The sequence below is a fragment of the Erythrolamprus reginae genome, chromosome 2 (genome assembly GCF_031021105.1).
Source record: "Erythrolamprus reginae isolate rEryReg1 chromosome 2, rEryReg1.hap1, whole genome shotgun sequence".
Classification (NCBI taxonomy): Eukaryota; Metazoa; Chordata; class Lepidosauria; order Squamata; family Dipsadidae; genus Erythrolamprus; species Erythrolamprus reginae.
Genome location: NC_091951.1, coordinates 45,311,513 through 45,328,694, shown reverse-complemented (window position 1 = coordinate 45,328,694; position 17,182 = coordinate 45,311,513). Strand labels below are relative to the sequence as shown.

Below are 17,182 nucleotides of genomic sequence, written 5' to 3'. Positions count from 1 at the left end.
CTTTGGGGAGAATTGAAACTTGCTTTAAAACAGGGCTTCTCTATTATTTTCTGTTACGACCCCCTACCACCACCTGGGAAGAAGTAAACATTTTGGGCCCCCCCCCCAAACTCTCCACCGGGACAATTGTTTGCAATATTTGGCACATTTTCGCTGAAAAAAACTCAAGCAGCTTATCAGCATGATTGAGGTGTAATGTGTTTAAGTGACACCTTAATTTATGTGACTTCATGCTGTCCCCTGCCAACATTTTTAAACGTAATAAACATACCGGTCTTTCCTTGTCTCCCATCGTTAGTCACAATGAAGCCAAGCACTACATACACTTCGTCATATTTCCTCGTCTTAGCTTTCAGGAGACTTACATTTGTCTCATTATCTCCATCTCTCTCGTCCTTTCTTTTCATCCCTGTTAAATATTTTTCTATGGTGTCTCTTAAGGGTTTTTTATCTGCACTTCATATCTCCTGCTCTGTGCTGTGTGCTATTTTTTGGTGCAAAAACCCCCTACTCCCTGTTGTGGTTGGCTCTGGCCCAGCTCCTGCCCCAAAGAATGGGGAGGTGGATGCAGGGGAAAATTCAACATGTCACAGGCCTGTGTTATTGCAGACAGAGTCAGTTCAGAGTTTAGTTTCCTCGGATGAAGAAGGTGGGAGTGACTCGGCAGAGGAAGGCTTGGCACACAGCCCAGGCAGTCAATCTCCCTTATCTTCCATTGATTCAGATGATGATGTTTTGGACCCACGCAAGCGCGGAATTATGCGTAGAAGAGACCAAGTAAGAACATGTTACAGGAAATAAGGGAGTCCACCTGTGTTTGGGTGGGGCTCCAGTAATTAGGGCTGCTGCTATAAATAGCAGCATGTGGTTTTGGCCGTTGTGGAAGAATATCTGATCAGAGTTCGTCAGGAATCTTGTGTTGCTGGAGTTTGTTGCTTTTTCATGCCTTTGAAACCAAAGCAGAGCAACGTGTGTGTGTGTCTCACTTCATTGGAAGAAGAAGGGGTGTGAAGTTTCTTCACAGCTGCTAGCTAAGTACTTAATGACTGCTTAAGGGAAATTGTACAGACTACCCGGTTGTTTTGGGATGAGTGCTCTTTGCAATGCAAAAAGAGTGCTTTGCTTCTTTTGAATTTTGTGATAAAGAACATTGTTTTGAATTTTCAAACGTGTGTGTGTCTGAAATTTGTACCCTTGAATTTTCGGGAGGCTCCTACCAGAGAGCCCGGCAGAACATGTAGCAAAAAAAAAGCACATTCCCTGGGGTCACGTTCCCCTTCTAGCATCGCTCCGCGCGCCCCCCCCCCCAGCAGGGGCCACCCCACTATTTGAGAAGCACTGCTTTAAACAGACAAAGGGACAAGGTAATGTTGCAAAAAGCACTGCCGCTTTGGGTCTTTATTTTCCCACAAATGTAAGCTACTCCAGTTGGGGCAGATCATGGGAAACATACAAGCCAGTGTAATGACCTCATCTGATCCATTCTTAGACCATCCTCCTCTGTTTTTTGCCTGCGTGTTTTGAAAGGAGAGTCCTACATTACCATGTGTGAAACGTTGAAAATAAAAACAGTATAACAAAACCAGGAAAGCTTTAAGTGCTGCCAGACGGTCGTTTGCCAGGCAGGATGTTAGCAGGCTCACAAGTCATGGGGCAGTGTTGTGTTTGTGATACAATAGAGGTTGTGTTCAGGGTGATGCTGATATATCAAGAGAGGCTGAGAAAAAATGGCCGTAAGAATCAGTGTTCTGGGTAGGAGCTGGGCCACGCTAAGCCGAAAAGCATTGCTGCTTTAAGCACACGGACAGGGATAGTAAGCAGGAACACATGATGGGCAAAATCATTGGCAAGTGTTGTAGATTTGGATTTGCTCATTGATGTCTTTTAAGATGCTTCTCATCTTGGTTTCCAGCCCATCCAGCTCGACTGCCTTCTTTTGTAGCAGCTTCTCATTTTCTTCATAGGTTTCTTCCAGCTCTGAGTAAGGAAGGAGGGGAAAAAGGGTTTTAAGATTGAGAAATTCAAACAGCAGCTTCAAATGTCAACCAACAAATGCTTTGTCTTACACGTTGGCAAAAAGAATCAGAACAGTAAATACAAGCTTGGAGGACATGATCTTGGAAACGACCCTCACTCTGTCAAGAACCTTGAAGTTCTCATATCAACCACAACAACACAAGAGCACACAACAGATTTAAACTTAATATTAACCGCTCCAAACTTGACTGTAAAAAATATGACTTCAGTAACCGAGTTGTCGAAGCGTGGAACTCATTACCAGACACCATAGTGTCATCCCCAAACCCCCAACACTTTACCCTTAGATTATCTACGGTTGACCTATCCAGATTCCTAAGAGGTCAGTAAGGGGAGAGTACAAGTGCACTAGAGTGCCTTCCGTCCCCTGTCCTATTGCTCTCCTATATCTCCTATACCTTTCTTCTATTCCTATATATCTTCTTCTATTCTTTCATTGATATGTTTTATTACTATATCTTCTTTTCTATTATTTCTTAGATATATTTTACTATGAGTATCTCCTCTATAATCTTCATCATGTATTTTACTATGTGTATATAGATATATACCAACTAAAACCCTCATTGTGTATTGGACAAAATAAATAAATAAATAAAATAAATAAATAAAAAATCTAATGACCTAAGTGCCAGAGCCCACTTTAACAACATTGCCAGAAAGGCACGAAGAGTTATTAATAGAATCTTGCGTAGTTTCTTCTCTGACAATATTAAGCTGCTAGCCAAAACATTTGCTAGACCAGTTCTCGAATACAGCTCACCTGTATGGAACCCGCACTGCATTTCAGACAAATGGAGAGAGACCAAAAATACTTCACACAAAGAGTCCTCCACTCCTCTGCTCACAGCAGAATAGCTTATTTTACCAGACTTGAAATTTTGGGCTTAGATAGTTTAGAGCTACATCGCCTTCATTATGATCTAAATGTAGTTCATAAAATTATCTACCACAATGGCCTGCTTGTCAATTGTTGTGATTCCGTCTGAGGCCCCTCAGGGAACGGCTGATCCTCTGCCGGCTTCCTGCTCAGAGGGGAAGGATGAGGAACAGGAGGTTCAGGCAGACGGGGAGGAGGAATCTCAGGCTGAGGGAGAGGGAGGACAGCCAGAGTCCCCCGAGAGGGAGCTCTCCCCAGCAAGCAGCCTGGATTCCTTAGATGAAAATGCACAAGCAATCATCGATCTCCGGCAGAGAAGAGCAACACAACGAAGGGGACAATTAGCCAGGTACTTTCAGCACTACAGAGGCAACAGCTGGGTTTGGGTGTGGTGCTCTCTGGAAAGGCTGAAAAGGCAGACCCACCCTTCCTGGCTTGTGGAGTATTATCTTTGGGAGTCCTGGGACCTGGCTGTGATCTTTGGCGTCTTGGAATTCTGGTTTGTGACTTTGAATACTGAAACCTTGGGGGGGAAAGGTGTGGGTCTTATTCTCTACAGTGGTGTGTGTGCCAGCAAGAAGTCTGCTGTATTGTCTGGCCGTCAGGACTTTGCTGTGAAGCCTCATAGCCTGCCTGTTGGGAAGAACAGGTTTTTCTCTGTGTTTATTTTTCAAACTATAAAGTGCCTTTGCTTTTACCAGCGTGTCTGGCTGCTTTTTCCAGTTGGTGTTGAAGTCTGGGGGCACCCAGACAGAACATCAATGAATACTTCAGCTTCAACTGCAACAATACATGAGCACACAATAGATTCAAACTCAATGTAAACCGCTCCAAACTCGACTGCAAAAAATACGGCTTCAGCAACAGTGATGAATGCCTGGAATGCACTACCCGACTATATCGTTTATTCCTCAAACCCCAAAAACTTTAATCTTAGACTGTCTACTGTCGACCTCACCCCATTCCTAAGCGGTCTTTAAGGGGCATGCATAAGTGCACCATTGTGCCTACCATCCCTGCCTTACTGTCCTATTGTCCAAATTTACCTACACCTACTTTGCTTATGATTATGTTTATACCAACACCTGCTATCCTGTACATGTTTTGGACCAGCAAACAAACAAGCAAATAAATAGTATACAGAATAATCTTCACGCGTGGCCCATTCTTAACTCTGACTTTAATATAAATAACTACGTTGACTTAGTCTGAAAATCCAGGCAGGAAGCCTGCAGTGGTCACTGCCTCTGGCTGAGAAACAGATAGAATTAGAACAGAGCTGGAAGGGACCTTGGAGGTCTTCTAGTCCATTCCCTTGCTCAAGCAGGAGAGCCTATATCTTTTTAGACAAGCAGCGGTCCATTCTCTTCTTAAAAACCTCCACAATGAAGCATCCACAACATTCGAAGGCAAGCTGTTCCACTGGTTAAATGTCCCCACTTTTAGAAGTTTCTTCTCAATTGTAGTTTAAAAGCCAAGTTGACTTACAACTACAATTGTAAATTTTTATTGCTTAGCAAGGCTGATGTTAAGTGAGCCATGATCCATTTGAACACCTTTCTGGCCACGCAGTTGTTAAAAATGATTCCTGCAGTCATTAAGCGAATTCAGTTTCCCTTACTTACTTTGCTTGTCAGAAGGTGTGGCTAGGGAGTCTCCAATGGTGATCGCATGACCGAGGGACACACTACCAATGTAAATCTGCATTGTGTATGCTCTCTCTCTCACACACAAACACACACACACTTGTCTTAGGCACTCACTGCTCAGCCGCCGTAGCTTTTCGTGAGCATCACGCAGAAGTCCTTTGGCCTCGTCTCGCAGGTGCTCTGCTTTCTTTCGGGCGCCCACTACATGCTGGGCTTTTCGTTCCACTAACTCCTGCATGGTGCGATATCGGTCACCCAGAGGTCCTTCCAGCACCTGAGATTCAGCAGGAAACATCAGCAGGCAGTGTAAATTATTATTATTATTATTATTATTATTATTATTATTATTATTATTATTATTATTAATTAGATTTGTATGCCGCCCCTCTCCGTAAATAGTCTTTGACATATGAATATATTTAAGCCTAGCAATTACGGTTGTAGAATGGGCCATCACATAACCAGGCCCATTTTTACAACCTGGTCTTTCAGCAAACGCAGAGGTCATAAAGCAAATGCTCCAGCGATTCAGCAAATATTGTGGTGGCTAGATTGCTATGTGAATCTATTGTCTGCTATGGTTTTTGGCGAAAAACTGAGGAGATTATACCCTGTTTTCCCCAAATAAGACCTGGTAATAAGCCCAATCGGGCTTCTGAGTGCATGGCAATCAGGCCAAGCGCTTATTTCAGCATTAAAAAATATATAAGGGTTTTATTTTGGGGGAAACACAGTAGAGAGAGAGAAATGATAGATAGATAGGTAGGTAGGTAGGTAGATAGATAGATAGATGATAGAAATAATAGATAAGATAGATGGCTAGATAGATAGATTAGATAAGATAGGTAGGTAGGTAGATAGGTAGATAGATAGATAGATAGATAGATAGATAGATAGATAGATGATAGAGATGATAGATAGATTATAGAGATGATAGATAAGATAGATGGCTAGATAGATAGATTAGATAAGATAGATGGGTAGGTAGGTAGGTAGATAGGTAGATAGGTAGATAGATAGATAGATGATAGATGATAGAGATGATAGATTATAGAGATGATAGATAAGATAGATGGCTAGATAGATAGATTAGATAAGATAGGTAGGTAGGTAGATAGATAGGTAGATAGATAGATAGATGATAGAGATGATAGATAGATTATAGAGATGATAGATAAGATAGATGGCTAGATAGATAGATTAGATAAGATAGACAGGTAGGTAGGTAGGTAGATAGATAGATTATAGAGATGATAGATGGCTAGATAGATAGATACCCTATTTCTCCCAAAATAAGACAACCTCTGATAATAAGACCAATTGGGCTTTTGAGTCCATGGCAATAAGGCCAAGTGCTTATTTCAGGATTCAAACAAATATAAGTCAGGGACATATTTTGGGGGAAAACACGGTAGTGAGTGATGATCCTGCCTCCTGGGCCTTGGTTTTTTTTTTAAGGGCTTTCCAAATTAATGATTTCATATAAATAAGATGCTGCATAGGAGATGGTTGAACAGTGTTTCTCAACCATGGACACTTGGAAGTGTGTGGACTTCAACTCCCAGAATTCCCCAAAAGCATCCCCCAGGCGGTGAAAGTCCCCCTTGCACATTTTAAAGCCACAGCTGGGCGCTGCGGGCCTGTCTCCCTTTCTGTCGTCCCATCCTCCCGGAACCCATTTCTACCCCACCAGTCCTCATGATAGCGAGGCTGGCATCAGTCGCGGCTGGGTCGGGCCAATGTCTCAGGACGAAGAGCAGGTTGCGCATCTCCTCAAGTGACCGAGGGATGCCACCAATGGGTTGGAAGATGCTCCAGCATGAATGAAGGGCTGGAGAATCAGCCCCAGCCGCTACTCCATCCCCTGCCATTGCCCTTACCTTCTCAGGCTAGGCAAGGAGTGACTGGAAGGGGAGGGTGAGGGGCAAGGCCAGGCAGTGATAGGATCACCCAACAGGAAGCCTCAATAGATAGCCCAAAGAACTGTATGTGGCTCTGGAGCTGCAGGTTGCAGACCCCTGTCCTAATCAAAGGAACCAGGAGAGTTCCTAAGTATCATTTTTAACCAGAAATGTCTTTCTTTCTTTCTTTCTTTCTTTCTTTCTTTCTTTCTTTCTTTCTTTCTTTCTTTCTTTCTTTCTTGCTTTCTTGCTTTCTATCATCTATCTATCTATCTATCTATCTATCTATCTATCTATCTATCTATCTATCTATCTATCTATCTATCTATCTATTTATTGGATTTGTATGCCGCCCCTCTCCGTGGACTCGGGGCGGCTAACAACAGTGACAAAAACAGAATGTAAAAATCCAATACTATAATATCTAAAAACCCTTGTTATAAAACCAATCATACATACAAACATACCAATTTGGATTATTTGTTGTGAGTTACCTGATCTATGTGAAAAGAGTGCAAATATTTTAGAATTAAATGTAACCAGTTAAGACTCCCAACAGGCGTTGGACCCCTCGATCGAGCAAAGAAAGAATATTTAAAATCTCAAGCCGTTGTTCATTTTGGCCACTTTGCCCACCTGTTCAGCTTCCTCAGCTCGGTTCTTGGCAGCACTGGCTGTCTCTTCTGCTCGGGTGGCTGCCAAAATGTTGCTGGCTCGCTTCATTTTGAGAACGTCCACCTCCCGGTCAAGATGGCCCACCCGTTTCTTGGCTGCAGCCAACTCAACCTCAGCATTTGCAGTCTTCCTGTTAATCTGGTGGAAAAAGACAAGACAAGAGGGGAAACAAGAGACACATGCGTGGAGGCCCACATTGTGGAAGCATCAGCATGTCCATTGAGGGCTGGTTTCCAATCCTGAGAGAGTCCTTGGTTCACCAATGAGCTCCAGGAGATGAAGCGGCAGAAGTGATACCTGTTTTGACCTGGGCTTCCTTTCATCCACAGTCTGCAAGGCTTGGAAAACTGTCTTTCAGAAGAATATTTATCACCCACTTGGAACGGTGTCAGAGAACTAGTTTCCCAATGCAGGGCAAGGCAAAACTAGGCACAGAGTCAGAAACAGAACTTTCCACTCTTGACCAAATGAACTAACTGCTTCCTGCAAAAGCCCAAGTCCCGTTCGCTCCTCTTTTATTTCCTATGGGAAAAGCCCATAGAAACATAGAAGACTGACAGCAGAAAAAGACCTCATGGTCCATCTAGTCTGCCCTTATACTATTTCCTGTATTTTATCTTAGGATGGATATATGTTTATCCCAGGCATGTTTAGATTCAGTTCCTGTGGATTTACCAACCACATCTACTGGAGGTTTGTTCCAAGGATCTACTACTCTTTCAGTAAAATAATATTTTCTCATGTTGCCTTTGATCTTTCCCCCAACTAACTTCAGATTGTGTCCCCTTGTTCTTGTGTTCACTTTCCTATTAAAAACACTTCCCTCCTGGACCTTATTTAACCCTTTAACATATTTAAATGTTTCAATCATGTTCCCCCTTTTCCTTCTGAACCTCCAGACTATACAGATTGAGTTCATTAAGTCTTTCCTGATACGTTTTATGCTTAAGACCTTCCACCATTCTTGTAGCCCGTCTTTGGACCCGTTCAAGTTTGTCAATATCTTTTTATAGGTGAGGTCTCCAGAACTGAACACAGTATTCCAAATGTGGTCTCACCAGCACTCTCTTCCTGCTTGTTATACCTCTAGCTATGCAGCCAAGCATCCTACTTGCTTTCCCTACCGCCTGACTGCACTGTTCACCCATTTTGAGACATCATCTCCAAGGTGTGGCCCTACTCCCAAGTCGACCCTTCCTTCTTAGTTGTTCTTGTCTTCTGGCAGCTCTGTGCATGCACACACTGGGAACAGACTCCAGCTGTTCTTCTGTCTCACTGATGTCTGACTCCGGAGGCAGCTGATAACTGCCAGACGGACTTTGGCCTCCTCTCTGCCTCGGATACAGAGCCCTTGTCCGAGCCTTCCCCAGACTGAAGGATTGGCCCATGTTCCTCCCCAACCTCCTCACTGTCTGAATCTGCTGCCACTGTCTGAATCTGCTGCAGGCCACAATGGCACCCAGATACAAGAATTGAATACAGCGAAACCTAGATACAAGCTGCCTATGGTGACAAGGGAGGCGAAGGGTTTGTACTTCACCTTATTATGCATGTGTGCATTTGGCCAGTAGCCTCGATTGGGGGAAGGGGAACAATTCCTTCTTGGGGAGAAATGAGCACCCGCTAGGTGGCCTTTGTGTCCGCATGCGTGCCAGAAACCGGAAGATTAAGTGGCTAGTGCACCTGCGTGCACCGGGAACAGGAAGATAATCTTCCCAGCACACAAATGCACAGGGGGCAGCTGCTCTTCCGGTTTCTGGTGCTCCCACAAGCATAAAGACCAGCTGGTCGGCACGCCGGAACCCAAAATAGCAACAGGTGGCAGCTCGCATGCTTGGAGAGATGGCTCTGCATGCCACATCTGGCACATGTGCTATAGGTTCACCATCATGGGGTTAAAGCAAGTATTGGAAGGTAGTAACATGATAATAATAATAATAATAATAATAATAATAATAATAATAATAATTTATTAGATTTGTATGCCGCCCTTCTCCGAAGATTCGGGGCGGCTCACAACAGTAATAAAAACAGTATAACAATGGAACAAATCTAAAAATAAAATATATAAAAACCTCAACAATTAAAAACCATACAGCACATACACATGAAATATAATAAGTCTGGGGGAGATGTCTTAGTTCCCCCATGCCTGGCGATATAGGTGGGTCTTAAGTAACTTGTGAAAGACAAGGAGGGTGGGGGCTGTTCTAATCTCCGGGGGAAGTTGATTCCAGAGGGCCGGGGCCGCCACAGAGAAGGCTCTTCCCCTGGGGCCCGCCAAGCGACATTGTTTGGCCGACGGGACCCAGAGAAGGCCAACTCTGTGGGACCTTATCGGCTGCTGGGATTCGTGTGGTAGAAGGCGGTTCCGGAGGTATTCTGGTCCAATGCCATGTAGGGCTTTAAAGGTCATTACCATGATAGTCTGCGCATACCAGTTAACCAAGCATGGAAATTCACAAATCACTACATCTTAACTTGCCTTGCAGGAAATTATTGGCACCTCGCCACTCACGAGTCACAACATCAAAGTACTACAGCTAGAAAGAACTACACAAGCATATTTAGTGTTGCTCCACAGATTAAAGACAAATTAATATTAAATGGCTGTCAGGATATGCTCTCGGTTTCAGGAGTTTGGAAGCTTGATTGGTTGCCCTCAGGCTTTGAAGCACTTAAAAAAAATAAAATTCCAGTGTTGCCAGGGTTGCACTGCCAAAAATCTGATGGTAAAACGCTGAGTGACAAGTTTGATGGTGAAGTGCTGAACAACAGTGGTGCAATTCCATGTCAATTTTCATTGGGGAATAAAAAGACTTGGATATGCAAAATCACAACATAGAAACACTAAAGGATGCCCGTCAGCACCACCATTAATGGTTGTGGCAGATGTTTGCTGTAACCCCAAAAGGAGTAATACCACTAGGCATACTTTATCTGACACATGTAGTGCAACATGTACTGCTCAAAAAAATAAAGGGAACTCTCAAATAACACATCATAGATGTGAATGAATGAAATATTTTTTTTTATTTTTTTATAAAAAAAATTAATTTTATTTAAATACACATAATACACAGAACAACACAAAGACATTTGAAAAACAAAACAAAATTTGGACGAAAATACAGTGTATCCTATAGAAAAAACTGTTCCAACATTCTATTATAGCTCTATTATTTTATTTTTATTTTATTTTTTACTTATTTTATTTATTGTTAGAGTTGAAAGGGACCATGCAGGTCATCAAGTTCAACCCCCTGCCTGAGCACGAATCGTAGAGCAGTGTTTTTCAACCAGTGTGCCGTGGCACACTAGTGTGCCGTGAGACATGGTCAGGTGTGCCGTAGGGAAATTAAACATGGTTCCCGAAACTACGGCCCGCGTGCCGGATATGGCCATCCAAACATAAACATTCCCCTCACAATCCCTCCAGCTATCAGCGACAGGAAGAGTGGAGGCACAGGGAACGCTCACTGACCAATCACCTTCTAGGATTCATCCCAACCACTAGCAATGAACCAATAGCAGGCCGCTTCTCATTCACACCCAGGAAGGTCCCCGCTCGGGCTGTCACGCACTTGTCATTGTGTGGCCGCGGTGAGTAGTTGAAGCTGCTACTCCTCCCCATGGTCCCGATTTCTAAGTGAGTATAAATACACTTAGAAACTATATTATTAACTATATGTATAATATGTACTGTGTTAGAGTGTCATTTTGTGTAATTTTGGTTGGTGGTGTGCCCCAGGATTTTGTTAAATGTACAAAATGTGCCGCGGCTCAAAAAAGGTTGAAAATCACTGTCCTAGAGCACCTATATATACCTATATATATCAGTTATGTACACCAGTTTTGAAAATATACCCATTTTAAGTCATAAGAGTCAACTTATGAATGAAATATTCTCATTGACTACTTCGTTCTGTACAAAGTTGAATGTGCACAACTGCATGTGAAATTGATTGCCAATCAGTGTTGCTTCCTTAAGTGGACACTTTGATTTCACAGAAGTTTGATTTACTTGGAGTTATACTGTGTTGTTTAATTGTTCCCTTTATTTTTTGTTTGAGCAGTGTACATTCGGACATGTTATTTTCTTTGGCCTGATAAAAATAGAAACATAGAAACATAGAAGTCTGACGGCAGAAAAAGACCTCATGGTCCATCTAGTCTGCCCTTATACTATTTTCTGTATTTTATCTTAGGATGGATATATGTTTATCCCAGGCATGTTTAAATTCAGTTACTGTGGATTTATCTACCACATCTGCTGGAAGTTTGTTCCAAGGATCTACTACTCTTTCAGTAAAATAATATTTTCTCATGTTGCTTTTGATCTTTCCCCCAACTAACTTCAGATTGTGTCCCCTTGTTCTTGTGTTCACTTTCCTATTAAAAACACTTCCCTCCTGGACCTTATTTAACCCTTTAATATATTTAAATGTTTCGATCATGTCCCCCCTTTTCCTTCTGTCCTCCAGACTATACAGATTGAGTTCATTAAGTCTTTCCTGATACGTTTTATGCTTAAGACCTTCCACCATTCTTGTAGCCCGTCTTTGGACCCGTTCAATTTTGTCAATATCTTTTTGTAGGTGAGGTCTCCAGAACTGAACACAGTATTCCAAATGTGGTCTCACCATCATTCTATATAGTGGGATCATAATCTCCCTCTTCCTGCTTGTTATACCTCTAGCTATGCAGCCAAGCATCCTACTTGCTTTCCCTACCGCCTGACTGCACTGTTCACCCATTTTGAGACTGTCAGAAATCACTACCCCTAAATCCTTTTCTTTTGAAGTATTTGCCAACACTGAACTGCCAATACAATACTCAGATTGAGGATTCCTTTTCCCCAAGTGCATTATTTTACATTTGGAAACATTAAACTGCAGTTTCCATTGCTTAGACCATTTATCTAGTAACGCTAAATCATTTACCATATTACAGACGCCTCCAGGAATATCAACCCTATTGCACACTTTAGAGTCATCGGCAAATAGGCAAACCTTCCCTACCAAACCTTCCCCTATGTCACTCACAAATATATTAAAAAGAATAGGACCCAGAACAGATCCTTGTGGCACACCGCTTGTAACCTGACTCTGCTCAGAATACTCGCCATTAACAATAACTCTCTGATGTCTATGCTTCAGCCAGCTGCAAATCCATTGAACTATCCAGGGATTAAGTCCAATCTTCACTAATTTATCTATCAGCTCTTTATGTGGAACCGTATCAAAGGCTTTGCTGAAGTCCAGGTAGGCAATATCCACGGCACCACCTTCATCCAACACCTTTGTGACATAGTCAAAGAAATCAATGAGATTAGTCTGACATGATTTGCCTTCAGTAAAGCCATGCTGATTTGGGTCTAATAAGTTATTGTTTTTTAGGTGCTGATTTATCCTCTTTTTGAGTAGAGTCTCCATCATTTTAACTACAACTGATGTCAAGCTAACTGGCCTGTAGTTACCAGCTTCTTCTCTACTGCCCTTCTTGTGAATAGGCACAACACTGGCCATTCTCCAATCCTCAGGAACTTCTCCTGTTAACAAGGATTGGTTAAACAAATCAGTCAGGGGGGTAGCAAGGACAGATCTGAGTTCTTTAAGAACTCTGGGGTGGATGCCATCTGGACCCATTGCCTTATTTATCTTTAATCGTTCAAGTTCTTCTAAGACATCGGCTTCTAAGATCACTGGAGCTGAATCCGTACAGCTGGAAGCAATGCTATATCCCTCTATAGTATTATTTTGTAAGGTGTCTTTTGAGAAAACTGAACAGAAGTAGCTATTGAAATGGTCAGCGATCTCCTTATTCCCATTAATGCATGTATTATTCCCGGTACTAAGCTTCGTGATGCCGCAGTTTTTCTTCTTCTTATCATTAATATATCTGAAGAAGGTTTTATCCCCCTTCTTTACAGATTTGGCAATTTCTTCCTCTTTTGAGGCTTTAGCAGCATATATTATCTGTTTCGCCTCCTTCTGTCTCATTTTATATACCTCCCTATCAGCTATACTTCCAGACTCTTTATACCTCCTATAGGCAGCCTTTTTTTCATTGACTATAGCCCTTACATCATTGCTAAACCATAGCGGTTTCTTCTTCCTTTTACCTTTAGTTATTTGTCTTACATACAGTCCAGTGGCTTTTAAGATGGCCTTTTTTAATACAGTCCACTGGATGCTCGCTCCTGCCATTTTATCCCTCCCCTTTAATTCATTATCTAAATATTCTCCCATTGCATTAAAATTTGTTTTTCTGAAATCCAATACTTTGGTTGCATTATAGGATTGCTCACAATGAGTTTTTACATCAAACCACAAACATAGATGGTCACTGCAACCTAAATTTTCTCCCACCTTGACATCTGAAACCCAATTCCCATTCGTAAAAACTAAATCTAGAATATTCTCCCCTCTAGTTGGTGTCTTAACCAGCTGTGCCAGAGCTGCTCCTGTAAAGGCCTCTACTATATTCTTACTTTTGCATGTAAGGGCACTGGGGATATTCCAGTCAACATCAGGCATGTTGAAATCACCCATAACCACAATATCTCCCTTTACTGCCATTTGGGTAATTTCATCCACCATCTTGTTGTCATATTCCTCGGATTGCCCTGGAGGCCAATTCATTATGGTGCCTTACCTCGTTAACAACTGTATTGGTGTGTTGAATATCATGGTCTGCAGAGTTGATGGCTTTTTCAGCAGCATTTTGAGCCTTTTTGGCGTCATCTAAGGCCCTTTTCACTGCTTCAGCTGCATTTTTAACACTCTCTGCTCGAGCGCTGGGGAGGAAAAATTCGGTGAGACTGAATAGAAGCCTAGAACTCATCAGCAACTTTGATGTGATAAGCATCAGTATCAATACAATCCCTGTCTGAGTTCAATCCACTTGATAATTATTAATAACTTACTAATATCATAACTCACAAATACTTCTCACTAACAAAAATAACAAACATGTTCAAACTAAGTCGTCACAATCCATATTCCTGCTAGTTTGCAGGTACTACCCCCCCTCTCTTTTTCTCTCTTTTCTTTCTTTCTCCTTGTTTCCTTCCCTCCTTCTTTTCTTTTCTATCCCACCTCCAACTACCTTTTCTTTCCATGTCACCCTTGGACTACTAAATACTACAGTTATAAGATTATCCAAATAAGAATATTGAATACAAAATAATTACATATAGACAATTATTTGGAATGTATATACAACAATATATATAAGCTACTGTATAAAAATATTGTTTGCCCCATCCCCCTCCTATTTCTCTTTTTGTATTCCCATCCCCCCTTCCCCCTTTTTAAAAATAACCTAATAAAGTATATTTTAATACAAGAATCAGTATCGAATGGGAGGTCGTAGTGGCCATTATCAGTGAATGAAATCTTCCCATTGCAGGTGATTTGCACAGGTAGACCTTGACTTGTGACTGTAATTGAGACTGTCATGGAATTACTACAAGTTATGCCGGTCTTTAGGTGGATCACCATGTGAGTATGCCTGATTTTACAACCTTTTTTTGTGGCAGTCGCTGAATGAATTGCCCCAGCTGTTAAGTGAATGCCAAGGTTATCATTAAGAGCTCTGGTGGCACAGTGATTAGACTGCAGTACTGCACACTACTTCTGTTGACTGCCAGCTGCCAGCTGTTCGTCATTTTGAATCTCACCGGCTCAAAATTGATTCAGCTTTCCATCCTTATGAGATTAGTAAAATGAGATTGTTGGGGCCAACATGCTGACTCTGTAAACTGCTTAGAGAGGACTGTAAAGCATAGGTCTCCAACCTTGGCCACTTTAGGAAGTGTGGACTTCAATTCCCAGAATTCCTCAGCCAGCATTACTGACTGAGGAATTCTGGGAATTGAAGTCCACACCTTATAAAGTAGTCAAGGTTGGAGACCTCTGCTGTAAAGCACTGTGAAGCAGATTCGATTAGATTAGATTTATTGGATTTATATGCCGCCCCTCTCCGCAGACTCGGGGCGGCTCACAACAATGGCAAAACAGTACATAGTGACAAATCTAATATTTACCAATCTAATTACAGTTTTAGGTTAAAAAATTCATAAAAGCAACCCCAATATATATAAAAAACAAGCACACAATCAATCATACACCAAAACAACATGGGCAAGGGGGAGATGTTTCAATTCTCCCATGCCTGACGGCAGAGGTGGGTTTTAAGGAGTTTCCGAAAGGCAAGGAGGGTGGGGGCAATCCTAATCTCAGGGGGGAGCTGGTTCCAGAGGGTTGGAGCCACCACAGAGAAGGCTCTTCCCCTGGGTCCCGCCAGACGACATTGTTTAGTTGACGGGACCCGGAGAAGGCTGACTCTGTGGGACCTAACCGGTCGCTGGGATTCGTGCGGCAGAAGGCGGTCCCGGAGATATTCTGGTCCGGTGCCATGAAGGGCTTTATAGGTCATAACCAACACTTTGAATTGTGACCGGAAACTGATCGGCAACCAATGCAGACTGCGGAGTGTTGGAGTAATATGGGCAGTATATAAATGCTATTGCTATTGAGTGAGCACAGCACTTGTTAAAGGAATATGCATTGTCTACAATGCGAGGTTTTTTTTGCCAGTAACTGTTGTGATTCAGCCTGAGGCTCCTAAGGGACCGGCTGGAGCTCTGCCGGATCCATGCCCAGAGGAGGAGGACAGTGACCAGGAGGGGGAGGACCAGGCAGACGGGGGAGAGGAACATCAGGAGGAGGAGGAGGGAGAGCAGCCTGAGACCCCGGGGGGGGGGCCTCTCCCCAGCTAGTAGCCTGGATTCATTGGATGACGATGCACAGGCTATAATAGACATGAGGCAGAGACGGGCAGCTCAAAGGGGCCAATTAGAAAGATATTTCCATCCCTGAATTGGCAACAGCTGGGTTTGGGTGTGGTTCTCCTCAGCAGGGTTGAAAAGGCAGGCCCGCCCTTACAGTCTTGTGGAGAGTTATCAACTGGGAGTCCTGTGACCTTGCTTCGATTCTTGGCGTCTCTGATCTTGGCTTGTGGCCTAGAAGCCTGGAAGACTTGGGGGAGGCGTGGGTTTTATTATCTCCAGAGTTGTGTTTGCCAGCAAGAATCCTGTTTTATTGCCTGGCCTTCGTGAAACCTCTGTGAAGCTTCATAGTGTTCCTGTCTGTAAGAACAGTTTTTGTTACCTGTGTTTGCTTTCAAGTATATAAACTGCCTTTGCTTTTTACCAGTGTGTCTGGATACTCTTTTTGGTTGGTGTTGGCGTCTGGGGGGACCCAGACAGAACAGTAACTAGAACAAAACATTGATTTTCAGAAAGTGAGAAGAGGGAGGGAGGGAGACAGGAAGGAGGGATAAATCACAGTCACATGATCAAGTGGACATAAATGTGAGCTGGTTTTCCAAGCACTCAAAGACATGGTCATGTGACTCTGTGGTGGTGGTGGTAGTTGAGGCCACTGGAACTTCAAATCTAAGTAGCCCTGAAGAGGTCCTGTGTAACTTTGTAAATGGTTGCTAAGAGACCAGTTGTAATCAATGACCACCTGTATCTCTGATCGTACAACACTCAGGATTTAAAGCGGAGAGTTAATTTGTCTGCTTGTGAATTTTCCAAGTGATATTGGAGCACACTTCAATTCAGTAGAAAGAAGAGGCCCACAGAAAAGACAGTTCCAATTTCCGGTAACATGTTCAGCTCCTATGCCAGTGATGGCGAACCTCTTTTCCCCCAGGTACCGAAACAGCGTGTGTGTGTCCTATATCGCATGTGTGAGTGTCCACATCCATAATTCAATGCCTGGGGAGGGCGAAAACAGCTTCTGAGCCCCCCCCCCCCCCCGAGGCCCTCTGGAGGCTGGAAATGGCCTGTTTCCCAACTTCTGTTGGGCCCAGTAGACTTGTGTTTCGCCCTCCCCAGGCTCCAAAGGCTTCCCTGGAGCCGTGGAAGGATAAAAACGCCCTCTCCCATCCCCTTGGAGGCTCTCTGGAAGCCAAAAACGCCCTCCCAGAGCCTCTGAGCCAAAAATCAGTTTGCCGGCACACACATG

General features: G+C 43.0%; 1 protein-coding gene across 3 annotated transcripts in view; it reads right to left on the bottom strand.

Annotated features, from left to right (window-relative positions):
• Positions 1-1,368: 1,368 nt before the first annotated feature.
• Positions 1,369-17,182, bottom strand: part of LAMB2 (laminin subunit beta 2) — a 116,722-nt gene continuing 100,908 nt past the window's right edge. For all 3 annotated transcript variants that reach the window (XR_011557922.1, XM_070738059.1, XM_070738060.1), the window contains 4 exons: positions 13,800-13,941; positions 7,104-7,280; positions 4,681-4,840; positions 1,369-1,977 (listed from right to left, as the gene is read on the bottom strand). Coding sequence is in view for 2 of the 3 variants with exons in the window: in XM_070738059.1 (XP_070594160.1) it covers positions 1,841-1,977; positions 4,681-4,840; positions 7,104-7,280; positions 13,800-13,941 (616 nt within the window). In the remaining variant the exon portion in view is untranslated. The remainder of the gene's footprint in view (positions 1,978-4,680; positions 4,841-7,103; positions 7,281-13,799; positions 13,942-17,182) is intronic.